Below are 26,647 nucleotides of genomic sequence, written 5' to 3'. Positions count from 1 at the left end.
GTCACTGATCCATCTGTACCACCAGGAAACTCTGTGCAGAGAGATCCTCTGCAGTGCCAGGTGCTGCTCCAGAGACCCCTGCAAGGACACAGGAATGTTGGGGTACAATGGCCATGAAGATGCTCTGAGGGCTGGAGCAGCTCCGCTGTGGGGACTGACTGAGACACCTGGGAGCATTCAGGCTGGAGAAGAGAAGGCTCTGGGGGCAACTAAGAGCCTCTCCCTGTGCCTGGAGGGGCTCCAAGAGAGCTGGAGAGAGACTTGGACCATGGGCCTGGAGAGACAGAACAAGGAATGGCTTCGAACTGATAGAGGGCAGAGGTAGATTGGATATTAGGAAGAAATTCTTCCCTGTTTGGGTGGTGAGGCCCTGGCACAGGGTGCCCAGAGAAGCTGCGGCTGTCCCTTCCCTGGAAGTGTTCAAGGCCAGGTTGGATGGGGCTTGGAGCAACCTGGGAAGGTCACCCTGCCCACAGCAGGAGGTTGGATTGAGATGACATTTCAGGTCCATCCCAAAACCAAACCATCCTGTGATGCTGTGATTATTTTCTTGCAAGTTTATCTTTTGCCCAAGTGATGACCGTGAAAGATTTACAAACTGCTCTAAACCAAATCTGATTATTTTCTTGAACTTTTTTCTCATTTAGGAGGCTTATTGTAATGAATAAAACAGTCACAACCAAACGTTTACTGACCTATTGCATCATTTTCCTTGCACTGCAGAGGATGAAACTGCGGGGGGGGACAGCTTTGAGCACACCAAGAGCACACCAAACTACTAGTAAAGTAGTGTAACTCCACCATTGCGAGTAGCAGCTCCGCACCCCACTTACAAAGGGGATTCGGGGTAAATCCGTGCCGAAGCTCCCCCAGGGCCAGCGGGGCCGGGTCTATTCCTCCTCCCCGAGGGCGGGGCGTGCCGGGGAGGCGGGATCGCTCCGGCCCGGCGTTTAGGAGTCGCGGCCGGTGAACGGGAGCGGAGTTGCAGCAGTCCGCGGGCAGGGAGCGCCGCGCCGCCGCTATGTCCCACTCGGTGGTCCTGCGTGGCCCTTCGCCGTGGGGCTTTCGCTTGGTGGGCGGTAAAGATTTCAGCGCCCCGCTGACCATCTCCAGGGTGAGCTGGGCGGGGGAGCGGAGCGGGAGCGGCCGCAGGTGATGGGCGGCGGGCGGGTGGTACCCGGGCTGAGCCCGGGCCCGGCGGGGCAGCGCTTGGGCTCCTTGGAACCCAGAATTATTCAATATACGCTCAAATAGGTGCTCCGCTCTGAGCTTTCCACTGTTTCAGCTGCTTTTCCCAGCGTTAAAAAGTATTCTCCGTGCTTTAGTTTTTTGGATGTTAATTCATAAGGATCTGCTTTCAAAGTTTTTAGTGTTCACAGGGTTTGGATTCGTGCCCTGGACTGAGTTCACAGGCTGTTGGGGTTTTTTAAGAAGGCATGAGTTAAGTCAGCAAGAAGTTTCTCTATGCAGGCTGCAGTGTTCTGGGGTCTCTGTGGGCTGGTAATAATTACTGTGTAAGTGTACTCACACTTTTGTTTGACCTCACAAATATGTGTTCTGGAAAATTCTTTGCTAAGACGCCGGAGATAGCTTGAACTAGGCTTTGTGTGTCGATAGATGTGAAAACAAACCATCCCCCGTGCAGGAAGGATTGCGGCGAGTGGTGCGCTGGGCCGTGTGATGGATGAGGTGCTGTGTGTGAGCTGGGCACTCTCCCTGGGCAGTGATGTTTCCATCGCCGTCTGCCTGCCCCGGGAAAGGGCTGGGTGCCCTCAGCGCCTTTGCCTGCCCGGCGGCTCGGGCTCTGTAGGGTTGCCCAGCTCTCTGGGCAGCCGCTGCTGCATTTCTGGAACAAACAGTGTGCATTTGAAAGGACCTGTAACTTAAAAATACTGTTGTAATGCACGCAAGCTGTTTGCCTTTTTTTTTCATTCATGTTCCGAAGCTGTGACAGAAAAGAGGAAACACGTATCCTGAGTTTTAAAGAAATAATTGCGGAAAGAGAGCACGTTTCAAAGAGGTTTAGTTTGTCTTTGAGTTCAAACATGTCTATTGCATGGCTTTGTCTCTGTTCTTACTTTGGACTCTCCCTCTCCAATGCTCCAGTGAGGGCTGTTTTCGGAGGATGGCTGGAGGAGAGGGAAGGCTGGGGTGGTGCAGGTGGGACTGGCAGTGCAGCGTCACCACACAGGGCTGGGGCTGTGCTGTGACAAGGGACACTCGGCTTCTGGGGTTGAGCCTGAACCTCCTGGGCATAGAGGGGTCTAGTTCTCGCCTGGTACATGGGTTGTATCAAAAATCACGTCCCTGCAGTTGTAGAAATGTTCTTGTTGTGGAAGTGAACATCTGACCTTAGTAGAGGGAGCCAGTTTTCCTGTCACTTTGAAAAAAAAGAACTGGTTTAATATTAAACAAGAAAAGCCTCTATCTGCTTTTGCCTAGATAGGTGGCTTGCCAAATTTCTTGTTTGATTCAACAAACCTGGGAGGTGTGACGAGGATGGTTCTCCTCAGGCCAGTCTTGCTGTGGATCACTAGGAGTAGTAACACAAGAAGCAGATGTAGGTTGTTATTCCATTTGGCAACCTTTTAAGTTGGATCCTCTTTAAATTTTGCTCCCACTGAGGAATGGGCTGATGCTCTCATGTACCGTACTCTTAACAGCTGCTCCCAGGGGGTGGTAAACAAATCACTGGGATGTAAATACAGATGTAGGGTGCTCTCCTTGGGCTCTAGTCTTTAAACATAAGAAAAGATCTCACTTGCTTTACAAATAGTACCTGAAAATGTTAAAACTGGGGAAGAATAATCTTCTGCTGCAGCTCCTGGCTATGGGGATGCAGGAAGGGGCTGCTGGAGGGCTCCCTGGGGAGCCTGGGCTTTGCTTGGTGATGGGTCTGTGTAACCCTGCTACTGTGCAGAGGAGTGATCATGGATGTTGTGTTGCCATATTCCCTTTTATTCTATAATTGTTCAGGAAATCTTTTCTTTCTGACTTGAAATAGGGGCAAGGGGCTGGGGGCTTACTGTCTCCAGGAATGAGAAGCCTCCATCCCCTTTGCCCAGCCTGGCTCACGGTAGGAGGGAGACTCTTGCTAATTGTGGAGGCTTTTGGCTGACTTCTCCTTCCTTCAAAGTGCCTTTCTTCTTTAATTTCCATGTTATTTGTTTTATACTAAAAGGCCATTAAATTACAAACATCTTTGGAAAAGCAGAAATTCTGCTGGGAGGCAGGACCACACTCTCGGAATCCCACACCCAGCTGTGAGCCCAGGATGCCAACATGTTCTTGGTGTGCTAGGCTGCCTGAGGGATGGAGGATTGCTGCATCCCACTGCTCGGCCCAAAGAGGGCTGAGGATCAACATGTCACAAGGTGTTTGGGCTGTACAGCTCTGCAAGCATCCTACATGGACTGGTTATGTTGGGAAATCAGGTTGCAGTTGGGGATTTGAGGCATCCAAGGCCACCCACATTCAGCTCTGGGTGTTGGAGGCTGGAAATAATGAAAGGAGCTGCCAGGGTGAGCTGAGGAAGAGGCACATTGGTGCATGGAAGAGAAGTATTGGGCAGGGGGCAAAGCTGAGGGTGGTCCACAAAAGTGTCTTGTGATAATATTGTCAAGAGATAAATGACAATGTATGGATTTCGTGGCATGGAACATGACAATGACCCTGTCCTGCTATGGGATGGAACTTGCCTCACTCACAAGGGTTTACTTTGGCCTTTAGCCCCTGTGAAGTGGCTGTGTCTGGGCAGGTGCTGATGGTATTCAGTCTATCCCTTGCAGCTGTCTCAAATAGGCTCATGGCATTAAGCAATGGTCTTTTTTTCTTGAAAACAGGTCACTTCCCTCTGTGATTTGATCAGTCTTAAGTGACAAGGGATAAAGATCCGATTGCTATGCTGAGCTCAGCCCTGGAGAGGCCAGGGCTTCAGGTGGGGTGTTGAGTTCCTCAGTATTAAAGATAAATGCAAATCCAGGAGGGCATGCTTAAGGCATCTCTCTGAGCCAGTCACATGAAAAGTTAGGTGTGCTTACAGCTACCCTTTTATCCCGTTTCCTCTTTTATATTTGGGAGGACCCATATTAGCAGGGCTGGAGTTTGCTGGGCTGGTTTGAGCAGCCCTGGAGGGTGATGCTGGTGTGTTGTCAGCACAGTGCTGGGGAGGGATTTGTAGCCCCAGGCTTGCTCTTGGGGGGAAGCACAGTTTGTTTTATACCCACTGTTAAAGTGAGCTAACACTAGGTGTAGGACAGCGCATCATTAATGGTCACTGCTCCTAAGGATTTTTATTGGGGTAGGAAATGATCCAAAAGATCTGCTTCGAGTTGGCCTTAATGAGTGGATAGCAAGTGGTTTCAAGACTTAATTAAGTTTCTGGTAGCTGACAGTTGCTTTTCCATGGTTGAGCAGGCTTATACTGGGTGCTGTGTCTGCCCTCTGTGGGAAGGGGGATTCCCTGTGGCCCTTACTCCAGTGACAATATTCCTTTTGACCAGCAGCCATGGCTCTGGAACAGGAATGGAATAACTCACTTGGCTGTTCTCAGTGTTGTGCTTGTAACCACATCAGTGAGTGCTGTGGTTCTGTGTGGGATCAGAGTTGATCTACCCCTTGCCTGGGATTAAAAGATAATCAGTCATTAGCGTAACTAGAGGAGCTGAATGCATTTAATCATTTGAACTTGCTTGTCCTGCTCCTGGAGCAGCCTGTGTCGTCATCTGCCCAGTTCTGCCAGTGTTAATCCATGCACTTGCTGTTTTTGAAATCATAGATAAATTACTTAGCTAAACAGATAATTGACACATGGACCAATTCCAGTATTTTTTGAATGAGATTTTAATACAATTTTTCCTTTATCTGCTGGCTTCAACATTAGTTTACCCACTGGCCTCTAGTGGAGCAGCAAAAATGTGATTTTCAGCGTTGGCTTGGAACTGTAACACAAGAAGGATGAGAAATAATTGGTCTGCAATCCATTATCCAGGTATTGTTTGAGTTAAGGTTGACTTTTAAACTTAAGCAGCTTTTGCATTTGAGCGGAGACGTGTCCTGTTAAAGGTTAGGATACTCGAGAAAGAATTCTGCTGAGGAAGGAATTCCAGTAAAAGTGATTTTGTTGACTCTGTCAGGGCAGCCAGCAAATACCCAAATCTATGCTGTGATCCTGTGTGAATGCAGAGAGAACTCACTAAACGGTATAATATCTGGGGAAGGCCTGTGAGGTTTGTTCTTGTGTGGGTAGGGATGGCTGAGCAGAAGGGGCTCTCCAGAGCTAGGTCTGGGAGCAGCAGCTTTGGTTACCCCAGGAGCTCCACATTTGTTGGTGTAGAAGGCAATGATCAGAGACAGCAGCAGAAGAAACAGGAATTTTGTCTCCGTTTGAAACAAGTTAGGAGGACTTTGATTTCCATAAGGCTTTTTTGGGAATTATTCACAACATTCTTACGTATTTGATAGTTTTAGATGGAAATTATGCACTCTCTGTTCAGAGCTCCCAAATGGACTGAAGAAACCACTCTGCATTGCTGAAACCCCAGACTATGACCCCACCTGATTTCTGCTGACTTTTGGTGGGTTTGCTGCCTGTGTAGAGCTGTGTGATGAAAACTGTCCTTCAGTTGGTTGCATAATGTTGTTACAGTATTTCAAGTGGGATGGTTTTTCCAAGTGGAAGGAAATACTTTTGCTAGTCAGTTTTTGTTGTTCTCATCATTCCTATAAACTCAGGGGTGAGAGGTCTGGGTGGTTGAGTGTTGAAGCTGTGCTGGTACAGAACAGTTAATCTGAGCTGCAGATAACAACAGAAATATGTCACAAATATATTTGCTGCTCAAGTGCATCTATCGCTGAGGCTTTGTTTAATAACTGAAAAAGAAGGATAAATGCTTGTGCTGGTTCAGGAGACAGTAATGGTGGAATATGCTGGAATGAAAACCTAATACTAATTACCGTAATTAAGCACACTGATAATGCCGAGTGGGAAAGCAGGTGGAAAGAATGATTCATGTAGATCTATTTAGGCAAGGTCTGACCTTGGGGCAAGTTAACAAACCCAACAAACCCGTGAAAACCCCAGGCCTCTGCCAAGCTGGACAAAGCAGTTATAGGTTCAGTGTCCCTGGGTATTTGGGATTAGGGAATTGTGGGTTTGGGGTTTTTCTTCCTCCCCCCTTTTTGTTTTAAATGGTGGTGATGTCAGTTTTCCTTGAAGACTGAAAGATTGCCTGTTGGGACAGGTTATTCAAAATTATTTTGTAGACGTGTGCACTTAAATCCCACTTGATAAAGTGGGTTAAAGAGAATAGTGCGATAACAGGCTTACTAGAACAGCCCTGTTGGTGTAAGAAGCATACAGGGGAAATATGTGCGATTATTCTTTTTTCCAAAACTTTTTTTGCTATGTAACTCAGCAGATGGTTATAATCCTGGTCCTCCTGAAATTGGATAAGTCCTTTAATTTTAATACAAATACGCCATTATGAATTGTGTGGAATTAATGCAGACCAATGTAATTTAATTTCATTTTTGGTAGCTTGGAGATGAAATACATGTCACAGGAAATCTTAGAAGGAACAATATAGTATTTCTAACTGAATTTGTTCTCTGATTTCTGAGCTCTCAAAATGTGTTGACTTGTGGTTCTCAGATACCCAAACACTTAGTAAAAACATTTTTATTTTTTAAGTCATCTGTAACCACAGGTGCTAAAGTGTGAAAGAAAACAGTAGCTCTCTCAAGATCCAGCAGTGTTGATAGAAAAGGTTAAAACAAACAAGTTCACAGAAAAATACTCTGCTTGATTTGTTATCAGTGCCAGATGTGTGCCAGAGCAAACCCCGTATCTCGCCGAGCTTGTTCATGTAGTGGGTTTGTACACAGCCCCTAACACTCCATTTGCCCCAGGCCTTGGTAGATAAGGTTGTGTTTGGATTCTACTTCAGAATTTACACAAAAAATTCAACAAACATGCGTTTCACTATGTTACTTGAGCAACAGCAAGGATGTCAAGCCGCAGTGTGGCTTTTGAGGAACTTTTACAGCCAAGAGAAGCCCAAAACAAACTCTACTTTCTCCCCACAGAGAACACAGCTCTATTTTAAAAGATAAAAAGTGCTGTTCAAGAGGATTTCAGCCAATGAGTTTTCCAAACACCATAAAGATGCCTCACAGCCACACTCAATCCTTAACAACCAGAGCAACTTGCATTCACGCCCGCTAAACCTTAAGTAGTTTTACATGTTGTGTGGATTGATAGCGGATTGTGGCCATGACATTTTACAGCCCAAGCTTCAGAAAACAAAATGTACCCGAATAAAGAAGAGTATTTAAAGTTGTTTTTCTTAAGCTGTGCATTGCCCATATCTTATAATTAAAGAGAAGCTGTCTTGAGCAGTTGACTCCAGGACTAGTCGATAACAACAGAGGAGATCGTCAGCTGGGAGGTTTGCAGGATGCTGACACTGCTCTGAATGCTGTTGTTTACCATCAGCAACAAAACACTTCAGAAACCTTTGGCACGAGTAAAGCTTCTGGTCCAAAAGACCAAACCCTGCAAAATACTTGACATTCACCATTAAACTGGGAGAAAGCAGCTGTGTAACAAAGGTGCACATCCCTGCACTCTGTGATTGACACCTGAGTGTGCTGCAAGAATGAAACTTCAGGTGTGCTCACCAACTGGATTAAACGTTTTCTGCTGAAGAATTTTTTTCTCTTGGTAGATCACTCTGTGCCCATTGTAATTTTGATTGGAAGGAAAGTGTCAGCCTGCCTTCCTGGCCAAGAGGCAGGATGGTTTGGAAGACAAACTCGAAGCAGTTCCTCCATGTTTTCTGCATGGTGCTTAAGGCTTGCTCTTGAGAAGGGCTTGAGAAACCCTCCTGCTTGTTGAGGGGGAAGACTTCACTGGAGAGCTGGGTCCTAAATCTCTGAAGGAGATGAAGCAATCCTGGCATCACCTTCTGTGCTGCTGCTCAGTCTGGTTTGTGCAGAGGTGTGCAGTGGTGCTCCAAGCACACCCACATCAAGGGCTCACTGGTGTCCTCAGGGCAGCTGTCCCTCTCTGCCTTGTTCCCCAACAAAGCAAATTTAAGTGTAGTAGCAGCCGTATTGCTGAATTGACTGTTCTGTGCAGTAAAGCAGCACAGAATCTTTAGCTTTTCTTTGGATGAAGGAGTAGGGGGCTCCTGGTGACCATGGGCAGCGTCGGGGGTACTGCTGGAGTTGTGTGCCCTTGGGCTGAGCAAGAGAGTTGTTAATGAAATACACCAGGTGATCCTTGTGGGTCCCTTTCTTGTTTTTCTGAATCCATATTTTGAGGTCTGCCCATGAGTTAGTAGCTGGTTGTTCTAAAACACATGTCCAATTTCATTGAGTCTCAGCCTTTTTGTACAGAGACCTCATACTTTGAGCTGGGTTAGGATCTACACTATGGATCTGTTTCTAAATTTGGATTTGGATCCATTAGTACTTGGATTCAAAAGGATTTTCGAGTGTCTTGCCTTTTAGAATACTTGTACTTTGATTCTTTCCCTTCTATTCTTTTAAGCTTGTTTTTTTCAGTAGTTAAATGAATTCAGATTGCATAAACAGTGTTCTTCATATACCGGGGCTGTGAGCTCACCTAAATAATGTATTGGTACATCAGACTTTATATAAGCAACTAGAAAAATGAATTGGCAAGAAATTCAAGGCAGGATGCTTTGGAAAGCTGAAGAAAATCCCTGGAAAGGATATTTAAAGGATTTAAGGAATTCATTTTCATTAGTTAATTATTTGACTCTTAGTTCTTCCTGTTTTAAAAGATGTAAGATCTATGTAAGATCATTCCCTACCCCACAGCATGGAACAGATAGGCTTTGTTTAAAAGCTGAGAATTTTGTCACACTATCTTGAAAGCCTCTCAGAGACTTTAATCAGACCCTTTTGATCACAGTTGCAGAACAGAAAATTTCCCCCAGCCTTGTCTACAACAAACTACCACTGATTTAAGAGAAGATGATGTGGTCTGTGTAGGCTTGTTTGGCATTGCACCTTTTAACCTGTTAAATCCTGGCTTTGTTCACTGATGGGATGCATTAGAGTAGTACTTTTAATAAAAAGTCAAGATGTGGCAGAGATAAAGCTGTCTTCATTATGTAGATGGGAATGGCCAGAATAGGCACCTTTTGTTGATTTGGATAAGAATTTCTGTGAGAATAAAGGCTCATTTAATCGTTCCCATGGCTGTGCAGTTAAGAGCTGTGTCCCTCATCCTTCAGTCCTGACACAGGTGTGACCTTAGAGGCAGGTTTCTGGGAAAAAGAGTAGAAATAAAAAGGGATTAAGTTAATATTACAAATTAACCTTCTACTTAAGTATTGATTGTTTCAGCTGGTGGTGTTTGCCCAGTTTTCAAGTTGGCTGGAGCAAAGCTGTTTCCAAGTAGAGCCGTCCCTGTGGTGGGCAGGGTTCCCATCCCTGTGAGGGCAGGGGATGCAGGCAGTAGGCATGGGGACTGTCTGGAATGCTCTCCCAGCCCTGGCACCCTTCTGTGGCCAAGCTCCAGGACAGGAGGTAGAACACTGTGTTTCAGGAGCAAATTTCTCTTGGTGAAAATAATCTTGTTTATTAAATTAGACTGCACAGCTCCTACAACCAACCAATTTAGGTTAAGCACAAGGCAGTTGCACCAATGTACCTTATTTTAATGGCCTGCCATTGTCAGTTGCCAACACTCAGTAAATCCTAGTGATGCTCCACTGGCCAGATAAGAGAGCTGCTGCTGGCTTTGGGACTATCCCCATCTGTTTCATAGCATCGGAGTATCCACTTGGCTGGGGAAGGGGGCTGCTGGAGGGTAATTGCCTTCGAGGAGGGTGGAGAGGTGGATGGTAATCCTGGAAAAAGCAGTTGGGAATATGATTGGAAAAACCTATTTTTAAAACTTGGTTGTATTTATTGTGATAGAGTTCCCTAGTGGATGGTTTGGCAAAAGGCATAGTGTGGAGGTGATGCTTGCAGTGCTGTCACTGAACCTTTTGTGGTGACTGGGGAGGCAGAGGAGAGTGAAAGAAGGGCTATTCACTGGGAGCTCTTTCTTTAACTGTATCTCTTTCTTACTGGAACAGTAGAGGGGGTTGAGATAGGCACCAATATTGGACCTCTGGTATTTTTTGAAGCACAGTGCTATGTGGAGGACATAGAAAGATGTCACAAATGAGACATATCCTGAGATGATTAGGGAGAATAATATTCTTATTAGAAAAGGGGGAAAAATACATTCTGGCTTCGCAGGGGAACAAATCCGTGCAGGACACACCCTCCACAGGTATGCTGTGTGGGGAGAGGCTGCTCTCTGGGATCTGGAGAGTGTGGAGCTGCTCACCTGGGCATGTGCTCTGCAAACACCCCCTTGTGCTCTCCTCTACAGTATCATTGCTGGGCAAGTGGTTTGTTTCTTTTACTCTTCTGTTTGTAAGCATTCTCAAGCATCTTCATTTTTTGAGAGAGAAGCGAGGAAGGAGCTGCTTGTTTTTGTGGAGGGGTTAAACTCAGAATGTTATTCTTTCTTTATTTAATTTTGGGAGAGCAGTAAAGCTGGCAGGCATGCACACTGCATTCTCAGAGCTGGCTGCCTTGGGCAGAGAACACGCCACTGCTTCTGTGGGCATAAAAGGAGTGTGAAAACACAAGTGCTAGTGACCTCCCCAGTACATGAACTTGTTCTGCACATATTTCATGCTTGGTCTCTTCGTGCTGGGAATACAGCAGTGCTTAGGTGGTGGATAGCACTGTGGGATCTGCTTAACCATCTCGTGAAGAGCTTGCCACCAGCTCACTCCAGTCCTGCCATGGTCCCTGATGACAGGTCTGCTGCACTAGACCTGTTCCTCTGAGTTGCTTTGATTAACTTGCAGAAAACTTTAGGGAATGGCCTTAAGCTGAAGTAAAAAAGATTTAGATTAGATATGATGAAGAAATTATCTCTGTGAGGGTGGTGAGGCATTGGCACAGGCTGCCCAGAGAGGCTGCTCCATCCCTGGAAGTGTTCAAGATCATGTGGCATGGGGCTCAGAGCACCCTGGTCTAGTGGAAGGTGTCCCTGCCCATGGCAGGGGGCTAGAGCAAGATGATCTTTAGGGTCCCTTCCAACCCAAACCATTCTGTGATTCTGTGAAACCATCAGCTCTTTTGGATTTTATCCCAGGCTGTGCCTCAGAACCTGCAGAAGCATCAGGGGTGGCACAAAGGAAGAGGCTGGATGGTGCCCCTGGAGCAGGAAGATGAAGAGAGATGATCCTCTCCTCTTTCTGCAGGACTGACTTTTCTGTGTTGGGCAACTTCACCCCGAGTCTCCATTAGTTGGCTTCAGTTTGTGTTGTTGGGAAAATACTTCTGTATGCAGCAGCCTGAGTTCTTCCCTGGAGAAAAGGACACAAGCAGCCCAAATCCTGGCAGGCACCTAGCCCAGGCAAGATGAGGTGTGGCACATGCAGGGTGCAGCAGGTGCTATAACCCACATTAGGCCTTGGTACATGAGCTGAGACTTGGCTTTAGTGTACTCACTGCTGCCTGTGGTGGGTAGATAGCTCACACCACCCTGAGTTACCTATCCATCGGTCTGGACTTGGTCTATGCTCATTCAGCATTGATTTTTGAAATGGTTTGTTCCTGGCACAGATGGAGAACTTCAAAACCAAATAAAATCCTACCACTGTTTTTCTTAATCCTCTCCTGTTCTCAAACATCAGCTCCTTTGGAGGTCCCTTTCAAGAGCTCAGGGCTGCAGAGACTCGGTGCTGGTTTTCTTTGCAGTGTTTTTAACTTCCTAACATGTCTAATTACTCTTGGATTCGTGTGTGCTTCCTTGACGTCACACACACTGTGGTTCTGGCTCAGGGCAGACCTGAGGGCTCTCTGGTGAGGGGCACAAGGGAGTGCCTCTAATGCAAGCTCCATCCCAAAACCCCTGTGCACTGCCAGACTCTAGTGTCACACAGTCACAGAATGCTTGGCTGGGAAAAGATTTTTAAGACCATTGAGTCCAACTGTTAACCCAGCATTGCCAAGGTCACCACTAAACCATGTCCAAAGCAGGTAGAACCTCTGCAGTAGGATTCAGGATTCACTGACCTATAACCAGACTTGTCAGGCTTTCTGTGGAGTGTTTGGGGGCAATGGCTTTGCACAGCTGTGGAATAGGAGAACTTAGTCTACTGTATTTAAAATATTATTCACTAAAACACAAACTTTGGCCCTGGCAGACATTACAATAACGATTCCCAAGCTGTTGAGACACTGATGCTGTATTTCAAATGAATTCTTGGAGTGCAGCTCAATTTCAAGCCCTCAGTCATCTCCACAGCTAGCACAAAATGCTAATATGAAAATACTGCCAAAATAATTTGAAATAAAGCAGAGGCTATAAGTAGGAAATAGCTAACAGTCCCATTTATGAACAGGTTATTCTTCAAGGAAGCTACAACGTGGTTAAGATCAGTACAGGGGGAAAAAATCCATCAGACATCTAGACAGCACTGAATAGACAAGAACAAAATACAGCTGTCCTGGGTCAAGCTGAATGTCTGTTAGTCTAAAAGCCTGCTGACAGTCAGGGCTGTGGGATAAACACTGGGGGAAGCAGATAACAGCAGGCAAGAGCATGGAGGTGCTTCCTTGGAGTTGCTGGCTGAGCTTTAGGTTGACTTTCTGATGAGTCTGGCAGCTTCTGTGGCTGTAGAAGGACCCTAATGCCCTGTGAATGGACACAGGGGTCCAAAAAACCCTAACAAGGCCAAGGGAAAAATAATCCTGTCCTGGCCTGAAATATTCTATGTCAGAGCTAGTGTGTGTGGAGCTGCAAGACATCTCCTGTTGTTTGCTCTGAGCTGAGTCATAGGGCAGCCCCTGAGCAGTTGGTCTGGGCGGGTTTGTTAGAGCCAAACAGCTCAGCTGAAACTATTGACGAACAAATGGCAAATACTGATTTACTCTGACAGTGCAACAAAAGCTGTAACTTGGGCTGCCAGTTCTGTTTAACTCTCAGAAGTGGTTTTGAGCTTCTCAAACACCTTCAGGTTCATGTTTCGGTGGTGCCAGTAGCTGTGGTCATGCGAGGAGCAGTGCAGCAGGTCCGTGCTACCCTGGGGCTGTCTGCTTCTCACCAGGGCCAGCTCTAGCGCAATCCACAGGGGCTGTTTTGGTAAGACTAAATGCTCTTCGAACTCCCTACAAAAACAGAGCAAATTGTCCTTGGAAGGGTTGAAGGCCGGGTTGGATGGGGCTTGGAGCAACCAGGGTGGAAGGTGCTTCTATGTTAGAATAAGATTACCTTTAAGGTCCCTTCCAACACAAGCCATTATAGGATTATATGAAAGGTGGGATGTTTGCATTCCCCTTCTAAAAACCCCACTTGTTTAATGACAGCCTGTGGGTGGGGGCTTCTGGGCACTGGGGACCTGCCCCACTTGGTCTTACTGTCTGAGAAACAATACCTGGTCTGTCTGGTTGCTGTCATGCACTGCTGTAAGCCAAGAGGAGGTGGTGGGTAGAGCAGTGCTCCTGTTGTCTGGATTTCTCAAGGAGGGTGGGGCAGAGACCCACCACCTAAGACAGGGAATTAATTCTGTGTAAATCAAGAGTAAACAGAATCAAAGCACCAGCTTGCTTTAAGGCAGTGACACATGAATAACCCATAGTCAGGCTTGCCGTAACTTCTCAGTTGATAAAATGTGTTTGGTTAGCAGATGCTGTGAATAAACTGAAGAGGAAATTAGAGGGAAAACACATAGCTAATAAGAGTTTAACCAGACTTGTTTACCTCTTCTGACTCTACCTTGTGTCATTCTATATTATTATAAAAATTAAAACCACATTTAGGATGATGTAAGTGAAATGGTAATTTCTCAAGAACCTCTTTTATGGGCTGCAGGATTGGTCTTGTCGCTGACCACAAATAGTACCTGGACCTGTCATTAGTTCCTCAGGAAAGAAGTTAGAAGTTTTATAAGGTTCTGGCACTCCTAGAAAACCAGAAGGAAATGATTGTGGAGGCTTAAAGAGCTGTGTGATATTTATAGAAAAGAATCATGGAATCATTTAGGATGGAAAGGATCTTAAAGAGCCTCAATTCCAGCTGTTACCCACCACTGCCATGGCTGCCACTAAACCATGTTCCCAAGTGTCATATCTGCTAAATCCCTCTGGGGTTGGTGACCATGCAGGGCTAGAAAGAGACAAGCTGGATGCCAGCCCAGAAAAAGTGGGGCCAGATGTGACCTCCTCCAGGCAGCAGTTGGGGGGATGGTGCTTCTTCACAGGTGGGTAAGCAGAGAGGAAGGTTTCATGTGCTTTTTAGGGATTGACTCTTGCAGCATCCTGAAAGGTCTGCAAGCCAAAGAAGTGTGAAGCATCTCTCTGGCAAGAGCATATTACTCTTGTTTCAAGCAAGAGACAAATGTGAAGAGGGGACCTGGTCACACAGTGGCTGGAGTTGACTAAAATTTCTCATTTCAAAGAAATAGGACGGCTATTAAAGACCTGGGGCTTACCTGTGAGCTCTGATATCCAACTTCAGGTAGGTGCCATTGGTGTATAGAAAACACATATTCTCCAGAAATAACTGTTCCCTTTTATCTGCCTCTTTTTCCAAGAAACTGGACTTCTTTTTTAAAAAAAAACCCAGCATTCTTTTAAGTAACCCTTTTATTTTTCGTAGATTAACCCTGGCAGTAAAGCAGCCATGGCAGACTTGTGCCCAGGAGACATTATTCTGGCAATTAATGGAGAGAACACGGACAACATGACACATCTAGAAGCACAAAACAAGATCAAAGCCTGTGTTGACCAGCTGCTGCTCTCTGTGAACAGGTTGGTTCTCTCTGATGTGCTTCTGTGTCAGTTTTGCTCAGAGGGCTTTGGCTGGTCCTGGAGCAGATGCGCTCTTAGGTTGGGTTATTGGAGCATCCCCAGGGTCTGGGTAATTGGGCTGTGTTTTCAAAAACAGTAAATCAAAATTATTTTTAATGGTTCACTGATAGAAAAAGTGGGTTCAGTTCATTTATGTGGATTATCATTTTTACCTTGTAAGGCTTGTCCAGGTTGTTGCCTGAGTTGAGTCTTTGAGGTTGTGTCAACTCAAGCAAGAGTAGCCTCAGAATTAAAATCTCCCTTGGACAAGCCCTTCCATTTCACTAACATCTATCTGTCATTTTCAACATCTGTTCAATAAAAAAAGCATTTAAAAGTCCTGCCAAATTCACTTTTTAGGGTGTTTTAAAGCAAAATGAAGGCATGAGTTTGGTATTGGGGTTTTTTGGTTTTTCGGTTGTTTTTTTTGTTGGGATATTTTGTGTGTGTATTTTGTTTATTTGTGGGGTTTTTTTGTTTGGTTGGTTCAGTTTTCTTGGTCTTTTTTTGGTTTCTATTGCAATTAATTCTGTAGCAAAACCACAAATTACCCAGGCAAAATGAGCACTCCTTATAAGGTTCACAAATGGCTCATACTATCTGTCATAAATTTTAAAAAGTGGATATAGTTTTCTCTTCAGATTAAAGAGGCATTTCCTGATATAAAGAGCTGTCATTTACTGTTTATACTTTTCTTGGAAGACTGTGTAGTTCTGACTGGATGCCTGGGCAGTGGGGAAGGAGCGCTGCCATAAATGGAGCAAACCCTCCATGGTTCCTCATGGTTCCTCAGACAGGCATCTCTGAGCTGCCTGGCTAAAGCCAAGTCTGCTGAGCTCAGCCCATGGTGTACAGATGCTGTGGCTACAGTATTACAAAAGAAAGAAAATAAGGAAAGCAAGAAAAACCCTTCACACAGGTGGAATTTCCCATAGCCAAGGAGGGCAGTTGTTCTGCTTACATCTGGAGCAGTTTGAGGGAGACCAGGTGATTTTCTACCTCCAAGAGGACCCGTGCCCAGGGCAGGATTAGGGTTCCCTTCCTGACTGTCTGCAGCTCCTACTGGAGCTCTCCTTGGAAGAGGTGAAAATCCTTGTGCAGTGACAGGAGATTTTGCTGAGCCACCAGCTGCTGGGGTGGTCTGGCAGCAGAGCAGCTTCACTGGGAGTTAAAACCAAGTTTTGCTGAAAACAGCTTTCACCTGCAGCATGGCAGTGTTTATTCTCATGGATGGGGGTTTCTACTGTGTGAATTGATGGACTGAATTCCAACCTTTACACTTAATGTTTACACTTCATGTTAGCCACTGTTATCAACTGCTGTTTGTTTTTTGGCTCAGATTGGACCCTTGAATATCTCTGTGAAAGTGCAGCTCCTCTCCTAAGTGGTGATTCCTGCCCAGGGCAGAGGTTGTGGTCACAGTGGTCTCACAGCAGTGTTGGTGTGTGCCTTGCTGGGTTTAGGGATGATCTGGCTCCTCTGTTTCCCAGACACACAGGAATGGTCATTCATGACCTCAGGGTGATTTGGAAGATGCTGTGTGGAGGATTTGTGACTTCAGGTTGTTTTTTCCCAACTGTACCTACAAGCTGTGGATATCTTTAACAGTGAGACTTTGTGGTATGTCCCGAGGAAGTGAATTTTCTGACAGAGATGTTGCTGGTGGTGGCCCACACCTTTTCAGTGGTGCAGGGTTTTTGGGTGATGTGGTCAGTCTTTGCTAAGCAGTAGGATTGCAAAGGTTTTGTCAGGCCTTAAAGTATTCATAAACACAGATTTTAAAGACTTTTGTGTCTCGTAGGGAAAAATAAATGCTTAGGACTCTGCAAGGCAAGAACAGGTGGTGATGTGAGGAGCTGTTCAGCTTGGGGTGGCTCCTCTTGGAGATCACACTGTTGGATTGGTTTGGTGCCTTCTCTAAGGAAAGAACTCAGCTTGGCTGTGCCCAGAGATGTCCATGAGAGGCATTTCTCTTGACAGGAAAAACTGAGTAGTTTGGTTTTTTTCTGCAGTAAGGACAGCAGCTCCAGTGATGAGCTATTAGGTCTTATTTTTAGTTTGGCCCAAAGTGGGTGCACAGTGACTTGGTTCTTGGATTTCTCTCCTGTCTCCCAAGTGGCCTGTTAGATCCTGTTGCCCAGTGGTTAGTCATTGCTGGGAGCACATCTGGCATTCCCTCCTAGGTGTGAGTGGATCCCTGCCTCCCAGATCTGCCTCCTGGAAGATGGGGTGACCTGGTCCTGCTCAGGGAGCCGTGTCCTGGGGCAGTGATGAGGGGTTTTGTTGGTTTATGTGCACGTCCAGCCACTGCTGTTTGTCACACCTGTGGATCAACACCCTGGACCCTGCTCTGAGGCTGAGCTTCAAGAAAGCCCTGCCTGTGGTGATGTGGATTGGTATCTTTTTCCCTCGGGCAGAGGATGCTCTCAAGCAGCATCTTTTCTGTACACTGCCTTCAACAAAACGCAGTTTGCAAGTCAACACAAGAAGATTTATTTTAAAACGTGTTTGTCTGAAATAGGTTTGAAATAACAAGCCTGTTTATTGCATGTCTTTAGTGAAGACACATGAAATTTGGTGTTAACCCTGTTTTGTCAAAGCAGCATTCCTCCAGTCAGGCATGAGTGTGAAGGGGAGGGCAGGGAGCTGTGCAGTGCAGGGCTTCCACCCCCCTGGTGCCCTCTGGACTGCTTCATTCCATGCCCTTTCTCCAGCAACCCTTGACATTATATGTTGCTGAGAGAACAAGATGGGTTTTGTTTTCTGACTCTGGTCAGTAAATGCCCTTAGACTTGGAAGTTCAGTAGGAAAGTCAAAATGTGGGGAAAATAAGAAGGGGGAATTACTGAATGACCAAGACTAAGTATCATGCATCAAATAAAGGCAGCCATTAAATTGGGTTGGAGCTGTACTTTGCTGAAATCACTGCTTGAAAGGACCTTGGGTGTGAGACCTCATGGCATTGCTTTTCCTGCTGACACAGACTGCCAGGAAACCCTTGGTAGCACTGTCCAGACCTGCCCATCTGTGCCAGAGGGCCAGGGCGAGCCCCACAGCTTTTTCTGTGCCTTTTGTCATCTGCCAGGGAGGGTGAAGGCTTGTGCTGCAGCTTTCCTGAAGAAACTGGCCCTATGCCCACCGTGGGAAAACTACTGGCAAGGGATTGTCATGGCTTTTTAAGAGTGTTGGACTCCATGGCTCTCCTGTGCCCCTGAAGCCCACAGTCAGTGCTGGTATCTGAGAAGCTGCCCCTGCTTTCAGACTGGACTAGCAGATATTTCCTTTTTTTCAAATCTTTGTCCTTTGTCAAAGACAAATCTCTTGAGGGGGGTTTTTCCCTCCTTCTTCACACCCTCCATTTTCTAACTCCTTTCTTGGCCAGACCCTTGACCTCTCTGAAGTTAATGGGTGTTTTGTCCCTGGATTTTTTGGATCCTGCTTTTCCCCATCATGTGCAAGTCTGTCTTTGGGCAGTGAGGCTGTGAAAGGCAAAGCAGCACAGTGGCCTTACTGTTCTGAAACAAAGTGGTTGAACATCCTCATTGGTTTATGAAAGGAGTTGATTTATGTAAGTGATGCCTATGTGGGCATTGAAGTAAGGTGTGAGGGATTACTTGGGCACCCCTGGAGCAAAGGCTGGATGTTCAGGCTGTGGTTAATGGCCCCGAAATGGGAGGCCAGGAATTCACATGGGCTTAAGTGAGGCTATGGGGAAGGCAGTGATGTTGCTGATTAAGATTTAGCAAGATGGTTCAGGCTGCTCTGGTGATAAATTAGGCAGCTGTTCCACCATCATCTTCCCAGCTGTTGACTCTCAAGCCAAGGTAGCACGGGATGTACTTTGCCTGCCTTAATGCAGGAAGGGTCAGGCCAGTTATGTGGCAGCTGATTGGAGAAGATCCTGGGGTGTTGAGCAGCCCCAAGAACTATTAGTCACAGACACCTGGTAAAACTTGTTCTTTTTACTCACTGTGAAGTTGCTTCCAAGTTACACAACAAATTCCTTAAGAGGCAATAAGTGTGTTAGTGTGTTGTGCCAGGGGAGGTTTCAATTGGCTGTTAGGGAAAATTTCTTCACTGAAAGGGTTTTCAAGCCCAGGGAGCTGATATCCCTGGAGGGATTTAAAAGGCATGTAGATGTGGCACTTGGGGACATGGTTTAGTGGTGGGCTTGGCAGTGCTGGGGTAACAGTGGGGCTTGATGGTCTACGAGGGCTTTTTCAACTTTCAGACTTTTATGATTTCCAGTTAAATCCAGTTCCAGCCCTTCCTTTTGGTGACAGCACTGGGGCTGTTGTGCCCAGGGCCAGGTGGATGCTGATGACTGGGAGCATCTGCCAGGCCCCAGGTGCAGTCAAGAACCCCAGGGTGGTTGAGTTGAATTTGTTTCCTGACTGTGGTATCGAAGAATAACTCCTCAAAGGTTTGGCTTTGATTTCTTCCATCTAAACTAAACCCTGGAAGCAGTTTCTTCCCTCTTGGTTTGGTGTGTATGCCACTGCTGAGTCTGCTTGGAGAACTGACTGTGAAGATTCTATATCTGTTCCTGCTCTGTATAAAGAGATGGAGTTTCTCTGAAAGTTTCTGTACTTTCCGAGAAAACCCAGCAATGAATCTGCTGGACATGCAGCCCCAAAAACACCTGGAAGCTCATGTAGTTGATGTTCCTCCCATCTGCCCCAGTTCCTGGGGATTTTGTTGGAGTCTGTTAGCTGTAAGCAGCACAGGCAAGCTGCTGGAAGATGGGAAGGATGACAATGTATGTTCTCAAGTTTCCAGTTAAAGTACAACTGAAAAAGTGAATCACAGCTTCCCCTCTGGAGCTCCTTGAAGACTAATAGAGAGGAAAACTGGCAGCTTTCCAGAGCAATACACAATGGTTTCAGCTGGGAGGAATGAACGAGGAGAAATCCTGCAGCTTCTTCACACAGTCTGAACAAGCTGGGTGCTTTGTGATGCTCAGTAGACTCACCTCCTGTGTGCTCTGCCTTGCCGAGGATGGGTCCAACACCTCACAGTTATTGTGGTGAGGTTCACAATCCTGGGAATTTTGAAGCATTTGCTGTAGCTGCTTCTAGACAGAGTTCAGCTTCTAGAAGGCTGATGGCCATATCAGTGATAACAATCAGTTGTGAACATAGTGTTCTGCCACGGTGCGAGATGAAGAGCAGTCAGGAGACAGGAGGACCCTGGAGTCACCCCCCAAAGAAAGGAGGTGAAATATAGTAACATGGTTATTCTGGTGATTTGTGGCTGTATGGTAAAAGCAGTGACCTGGATCCAGGCTGGCACTTCCCTAAGTGATAAATGTTAGTTTTTTAGGAGATGGAGAAATTAGAAATTCGGTAAGACACAAGAATTTTTGCAACTTAAAAGCAGCTCTACAAACATTGAGAGTGAGACTTGCAGATCACTACCAGGTGAAAAAACATTCTGGTAAAATACATGAGCATATGCAAGTAATCTTTTGAGAATGACTCTGAGACTTCTAGAAAGCAAATGGTGGAATAAAAGGTGTCTGCAACTGTTTTTTTTAGTGATGTCCTGTTGATGGGTCCATTTCCTATGAAGCCCTGTGTGGAAGGCCTTGCACTAACCTAGGTCAAGTTATTTTTCTTAGGATTGTCCTAGGTGCCCTTAAGAGAGCAGAGTGGTGTAAGTGCAGGGTAATGATTTCCACATAGCTGCCTTTAATCCCCTGTAGCACATCTGAGAACACTTTTCCTGTCCTTGAGCTGTAAATGAAACAACTTGGAACATTTGAGTGATGCCTGATCTGTTGCCTGTGATGTATGAAAAGTGTGTTGGGTTTTTGCTGTTGCCTAAACACAAACCCTGACTGTTGGTAGGGTGAACCTGCTGCTGGAGGCTCAGGATGACTCTCCTTGCCCCCATGTCCCCACTGCTCTGGGGCTTCTTCTGGGGGATACAGGGGACCCTTGTGCTGCTGGTTCTGCTGGGGATGTGGGCATGGGATGTTCCTGGCAGCCAGAGTTGGGGCGTGAGCTCCAAGCATCAGCCCCTCCTGCAGCAGCTGCCTGTAGCAGCTCAGGCAGAGTAATCTCTTAATTGTTTTGGATTACTTCAGATTACATGGTCTTTTGCTGTTCCCAGGGGAAAAAAAAGGGGTCTCCCTATGTAAGCATAAATGCTCATCAAAGTTAAAACTTGACTTTCCTTTTCGTGAGGCTGGTGGTTCTTCCATTCAACTTAACTTTGCTTTTCAAAGTGCCAAGTAGAGCCCAAGTTCTGCTGTATCAACTTGTTTCAGTGTTGTTCAGATGGAAGCTGGGGCTGACATGAGCCTGGCTTTGTTTAGACTCTTGCTGGAAGCTGTCAGAATTGGTCTCAGTTATGCCAAGAACTTCTGGTCACTCTGCAGAACTGATAATGAAGCCTTGAGTTTAATCATTAAAGCATTAACCATGTGTGGGCTTCTCCATGTAAACTGAAGTCTGTCCATGTCTGTCATTAAGTGTAAATATACCCATGATGACTTTTGGAAAGCCCAGGTTTATCTGCTTTCTGGTACAGACAGTGTGATCTCTGTCAGGGCTGTGGAGAACTGAGATGTGCTGGCAATGCTGGTGACTGAATGTCATACCTTCACACAAAATGAATTTACTGCCATTGCTCTTGTCTTCTGCAATCAATATTACTTTCTGAAGCTCTGTTCTTATTTACTGGCAGGTTGAAGTCTTTGGGGATGTTTTAAGCTGTGTTTGGCATGTGGGCTCCAGAGCTGAGTGGGGGAAAGTCATCATGGACCCTTCTTGGGGCACCACGAGCTCTCATCGGGCTGGCTGAGTGCAGGGGAAAGCACAGAAATAATAGTGATGGTCCTGCCAATGTAATCAGGCATTTCCATTGTTCTGGGCTTCCAGATTTGATTTTCAATGTGGAAGCAGTGTACACAGCACGAGATCATGGCAAAAAGCAAGTTGGGGATGCTGGGAATGCTGATCGTCCTGGGAGGGACTGTGTTCTGTTTGTCCCAATTGGAAAGACCAATTTCTATGTGAATTGTCCCAGCCTAAAATCAAATAATAACAGTAAAGATAAATGATCAGAACAAGATACCTAGCTATGAGAGTAATCACTCCCTGTTGAAAAAGCTGTAAGAGCAGTAGTGAGAAAAAAAACCTGAAATCCTCAGGGGTTGGATCCAAAGTGTGTTCAAGTCACTGGGAGTCTCTGCATTTGGTAGGTTTTGGGTCAGACCCTAGATTTGGAAAGGCCGCTTTGTATTTTGACTTGTGTAGCTGCAAAATACCAAAGGTAAAAATCTGTTTGACAATTCCTGGGTTAAAATTGTGCTCCTTATTTTTCAAACTTGGACTCTGCAGATAATTGAACTGAAAGTGAGTGTGGTATGTGGCAGGGGTGAGAGTCCACAAAGGATGCTTGGATGCATCTGTGCCCATGGAACAAGACCTTTTTTTGTGAAGTGGTGCATATACCGACTGTGATGATAAGCAGAATAGTTTGCATGTTGAAAGCTTTATCTTGAACTGAATGAAGTTTCCATCTTCCAACTTAAACCTTCTTGCATCCTGAGAAGTCTGTGTATGTACCTGCTGGAACTTGCCCAGCTCCCTGCAGCTCCCTCATACCCTAAGTGTTGGAGATCACATTCCAGGCATGTCCCCAGATACCTTTGTGGGGAAAAATATGATCAGGCACATGGAAAATCTTTGGACAGTGACAGTATTCTACTCTGCCTTGGCAGGACTGAAGATGCATTTGGGAATGGAAACTGTATTTTTAGGGCTTTTTCTATCTGGCAACTGTTGAAAGGGTCAGGATGATTCATACAGGGTGGTGAAAGCCTTCTTCCTGAAAGGTGTTTATAGAATTCCTGATGTAGTCTAGTACACAGGCCTGCCAGGGATTGCGTGTGTATATGTGTACGTATATCTATACGCACATGTAATCAGAATACTTTCTGGATTCAGGGCTAGAATGAAGGGACAAAGTCAAGAATATTATAAACAGGAGCCACCAAGAGCCTGTCTTCTGATTTCTTGAACCAAAATGTCTCTTTAAGTCCAGACTGAGACAGACAAAACCTTGTCGTTCAAGGATGGCTTTGAGCTTCCTGGTTTTAATAGGATGAAACTGTCATCTTCTCTATTTACCATTGTCCTGTTTCTGAGGATAATTTTGGACAAATGCAAATTTAATATAAACCTGTCCGGGAAATAATATATGCTTTATATATGTTTGACTTGTTTTTTAATTTGTTTAATTGCTTTTTTGTTTAGTTTAACGAGCCTATTTCTTTCTTTAGGATTTTTTGTGGATTTTGTTTGTTTGTGGGGGGAGTGCTTTGGTTTGGGCTTTTTAAAAAGCAATTTAAGTAAAGTTTACTTCATTTTCCACTGCAGAGCTGAAGGGAAGACCTGGTCAGCCCCTGTCCTGGAAGATGGCAAGGCTCAGGCATACCGGATCAACATCGAGCCAGACCCACAGGTATGGCAGCTGCAGCCCTGCACATCTGCTGCTCTCCCAACTTGCTTCTGAGCACAGGACATCCTTGTTTGGAGTCTGGGAAGCCCTGTGCTCTGCCTGCAGCCCTTATAGAAGTGAAGGAGTTTCCGTGTGTGGTTTTAAAGTTCTGTGCAGGTCTGTCTGTGCCTTTCTTGGGCTGGTACAGCCCTGGTTCCCACGGTGAGCCAGATCCTGAGCAGACCTGGCATCATCCCATCTGTGTCATTGCCTTCCACCCAAGCCAGGCTTTGCTGGATCAGCTTGGTAGGGACACAAGATGGCTGGGCAGCATATGGAGGATGACATCCAGCACTGACAGCTGTGAGGCCGTGACCAAGGTCAGAGTTAGTGTTATTTTGGATGGAGCTGTTGGGAGTCCTCTGACTGTCCAGTGCCGGCCCTTCCCGGGGTACAGCACACCCAAGGTCTGCCTGCATCTGCCTCAGCTCGTGTGCCTCTACCTTGGCTGCTTCCAAAATCTGCTGCACCTCCCAATCCCATGACAGTGATTCACCTCCCATGATGGTGGATTTCTTTTTTTGTAATGTTCTCATCTTTTTCCTTTGTTTTTGTTTTTTTTTTGGGTTTTTTTTTGGGTTTTTTTTCTCTCACTCCTTCTCTCTGTTTTGCAGCTTCTCTCTTCCCTCTGTCCTCAGCTCTGTTTCCTGGAGCCTTCTACCTGTATCCTGCCCTGCCTTACTACCCCGTCTCCTGCAGCAGCCAGGTGGTGGATGGAGCTGAGCAGGTCTCCCCATCTTTCCTACTCATCTGTAATGGTTTGTTAGCAAGGTCAGAGGTGACTCTCATTCTGCTTTGTCTTCTCTATGGGAAGAGAAATGGGGTTTCTCTTCTCCCTCTCTACTTACGAGGTACTGGATTGTCAATTTTTGCATGTGCTGGTCTATGTTGTGGAGATATCTGGGGAACAAGGAGGAAACCAGGGGGATAGATAGGCAGAACACAGCTCCTGCTGTCTGGGTCCCCCCTGAACGTGTGCTGAGCTGATGCACATGTTGCCAACTTTCTCAGGGCACCCGAGGTCATGGATGGCAGGGCTCAAGCCTGCTGAGGCTTCTCCCTGCTGTGGGTTGGCCACCTCTCCCAGGGCAGTGGCAGAGGCCCTGGGGCTGCCTGTAGCTCTCAGAACATTGGAGTCTGTCAGTTCAGGCTGACAGAATACCCTGTGCTTGCCCCCAAAGCATGTTGAGCACTCTTTGGCTGATGCTGAGTGTTCAAGTATTGCTCAGATGGTCTCCCTCTCCACAGAGATGGTTTATGTCATATGCTATTCCATGCTTTTTCTCCAGCCCTTACAAAATTCCTGTGTGCAGGATCTGCTGGTTTAGCTCAACAGCTCCTTTCCAGAGAAGCTTTTAGAGTGTCCTGATGAGGGTTCCAGGTTGCTCCCTTAGCCCTTCCTTGGCTCAGTCCAGAAGGAATACACGAGCTGCAAAAGTGGAAGGGAGAGGATGATGCTACAAGGAATGATGTCTCCTTCATTCAGGAATGGGGAGAAAGTAGTGGCATCAGAGAACTAACCAAGTGATCGGGATGAGGGCGAGATCCTCCAAACCCCATGTGGAATGTGAGGCCATTGAGTCTGTTGGCCATTCCAGCAATGTGGAATTTGCAGGTGTTCTGCATTTCTGCCCAGGGACAGTGGGCAGAGGCGCAGCATCAGCAGAGCTGCCTCGGTACCACACAGCAGTGACACATGGGGCTGTTTGTCTTTCCTGTCCTGGCTTACAGCACAGGGTGATGTGGGAGCTTGGGCCTTGCATTCTGGCCATGTTTGCTTCATTTATCAATTACAGCCATCTTTTCTGACAGATATTGGGTTTTTTACTAGACTTTACGTATGAATAATATTAAATGAGGAACAAATGTGCAGCAGTTCCACTGCCAGATACAACTTTGAGGTTTAATGCAGATTGGATTTGAATCCGACTATTAATATATGTTGCATATGGATCTTTTTAAAAATTAGACAGTTTTATAGAATATAGTGAAGGGGATAGGGACGGACTATTCTGAATCCAGACTGACACTGAAAATATGTAAATCTGGGGACTAGGTGTGTAAAGCAGATGTGTTTGTGGTAGGGCACCAAGGGAGGTGTGTGAACAAGGGGTACACAAGTACAGGCAGCAGATTCCTGCTCTTGCTCTTGTGTTTTTGGGGTTTTTTTGTGCCTGCATCCATGTGTTGTCTTCCTTAGTGGCGTTTTGGGGTTCCCACAGAGGAGGTGAAGGTGGTTCCCTGCACACCTCCAGGTTGCTGTGCTTGCACCCAAGATGTGTTGGTTGACTCTTCCCCAAACCGCCTGTGCCTGCAGTGTGGTTTCATGCTGACAGCCTGGAACACATTAGCTGTGCTAACCCAAGCATTATCACAGATGTCCTCTGTCCTGTGTGAGGCTGAGGGTGACCACCAGCACCCAAAGAGAGCCAACCCTTGCTGCAGGCATCCTGTCCCCTGGGATTGATGGAGCAGCTCCCAGACATGGCTGGAGTCCCTGTGAAGCAATGCCAGGTGACCCAGGGCTGTCCCGTGCTGTGCTCATTCAGCCCCTCTAGCAAAGACACTTAGTAGATTGGGAGAAGGAAAAATTTCATTGTAAAGTAATAACTTGGCTCAATATGTGCAACCTTTAGGTGCACTTCCTTGCATCTGGAAAAAAGCAATCTGCTTTGAAACTTAGGGAAAAAATTCTGCTGGAATTCTGCCTTCAAATCACAAAAAAAGGTTGGGGGTTTGTCCCTGAAAAAGGTTCTGAGAGTTTTACCCCAAGTGGCCTTTGCAGTAATGTGGAGCACATGTCCTTTCTTCCTCTAGGTTTTACACTATGTGCTTTTTCATCATACTGGGCAAAGATCTGTTGAAAATCTTGACTTATGACTACAGTAACTCTTGCTTGAAACATGTAAGCCTAAGAATGCCTCAATCTGAGTGATTTGTAGGCAAATCTGTTATTACAATTTAGGGGTTTTTAGGTGTAATCTTTGTCTTGAAAGCAGTGAAATTTGTAGTTACCTTCTGTGCAATATAACTTGGAAGACATGGAGTAGCTGGTGTGTTTTCCTCTCCTCTCTTTCTAAATCTATTGTGATTTCTCAATTGAGCTTTCTGGTAAACCCCTATTCAGAGTCCAAGAATGTAATCAATCCTCCTTATTAAAACTTTAATTATTGCCATGACTCTGGGGAATAGCTGCCCTCAAACTGAAGAAGCTGGAACTGGAGAGCTGCTTTTTCACAATTAG

General features: G+C 46.0%; 1 protein-coding gene across 1 annotated transcript in view; it reads left to right on the top strand.

Annotated features, from left to right (window-relative positions):
- Window positions 1-967: 967 nt before the first annotated feature.
- The window catches only part of PDLIM4 (PDZ and LIM domain 4), a 43,895-nt gene continuing 18,215 nt past the window's right edge, over window positions 968-26,647 (top strand). Inside the window, exons 1-3 of the mRNA XM_066328990.1 lie at window positions 968-1,114; window positions 14,705-14,856; window positions 23,283-23,367. Coding sequence (XP_066185087.1) covers window positions 1,022-1,114; window positions 14,705-14,856; window positions 23,283-23,367 — 330 coding nt within the window. The 5' untranslated portion in view covers window positions 968-1,021. The remainder of the gene's footprint in view (window positions 1,115-14,704; window positions 14,857-23,282; window positions 23,368-26,647) is intronic.

This window comes from Sylvia atricapilla, chromosome 14 (assembly GCF_009819655.1).
Source record: "Sylvia atricapilla isolate bSylAtr1 chromosome 14, bSylAtr1.pri, whole genome shotgun sequence".
Classification (NCBI taxonomy): Eukaryota; Metazoa; Chordata; class Aves; order Passeriformes; family Sylviidae; genus Sylvia; species Sylvia atricapilla.
The sequence above is the reverse complement of the archived record's forward strand: the minus strand, read 5'-3'. Positions and strand labels throughout refer to the sequence as shown.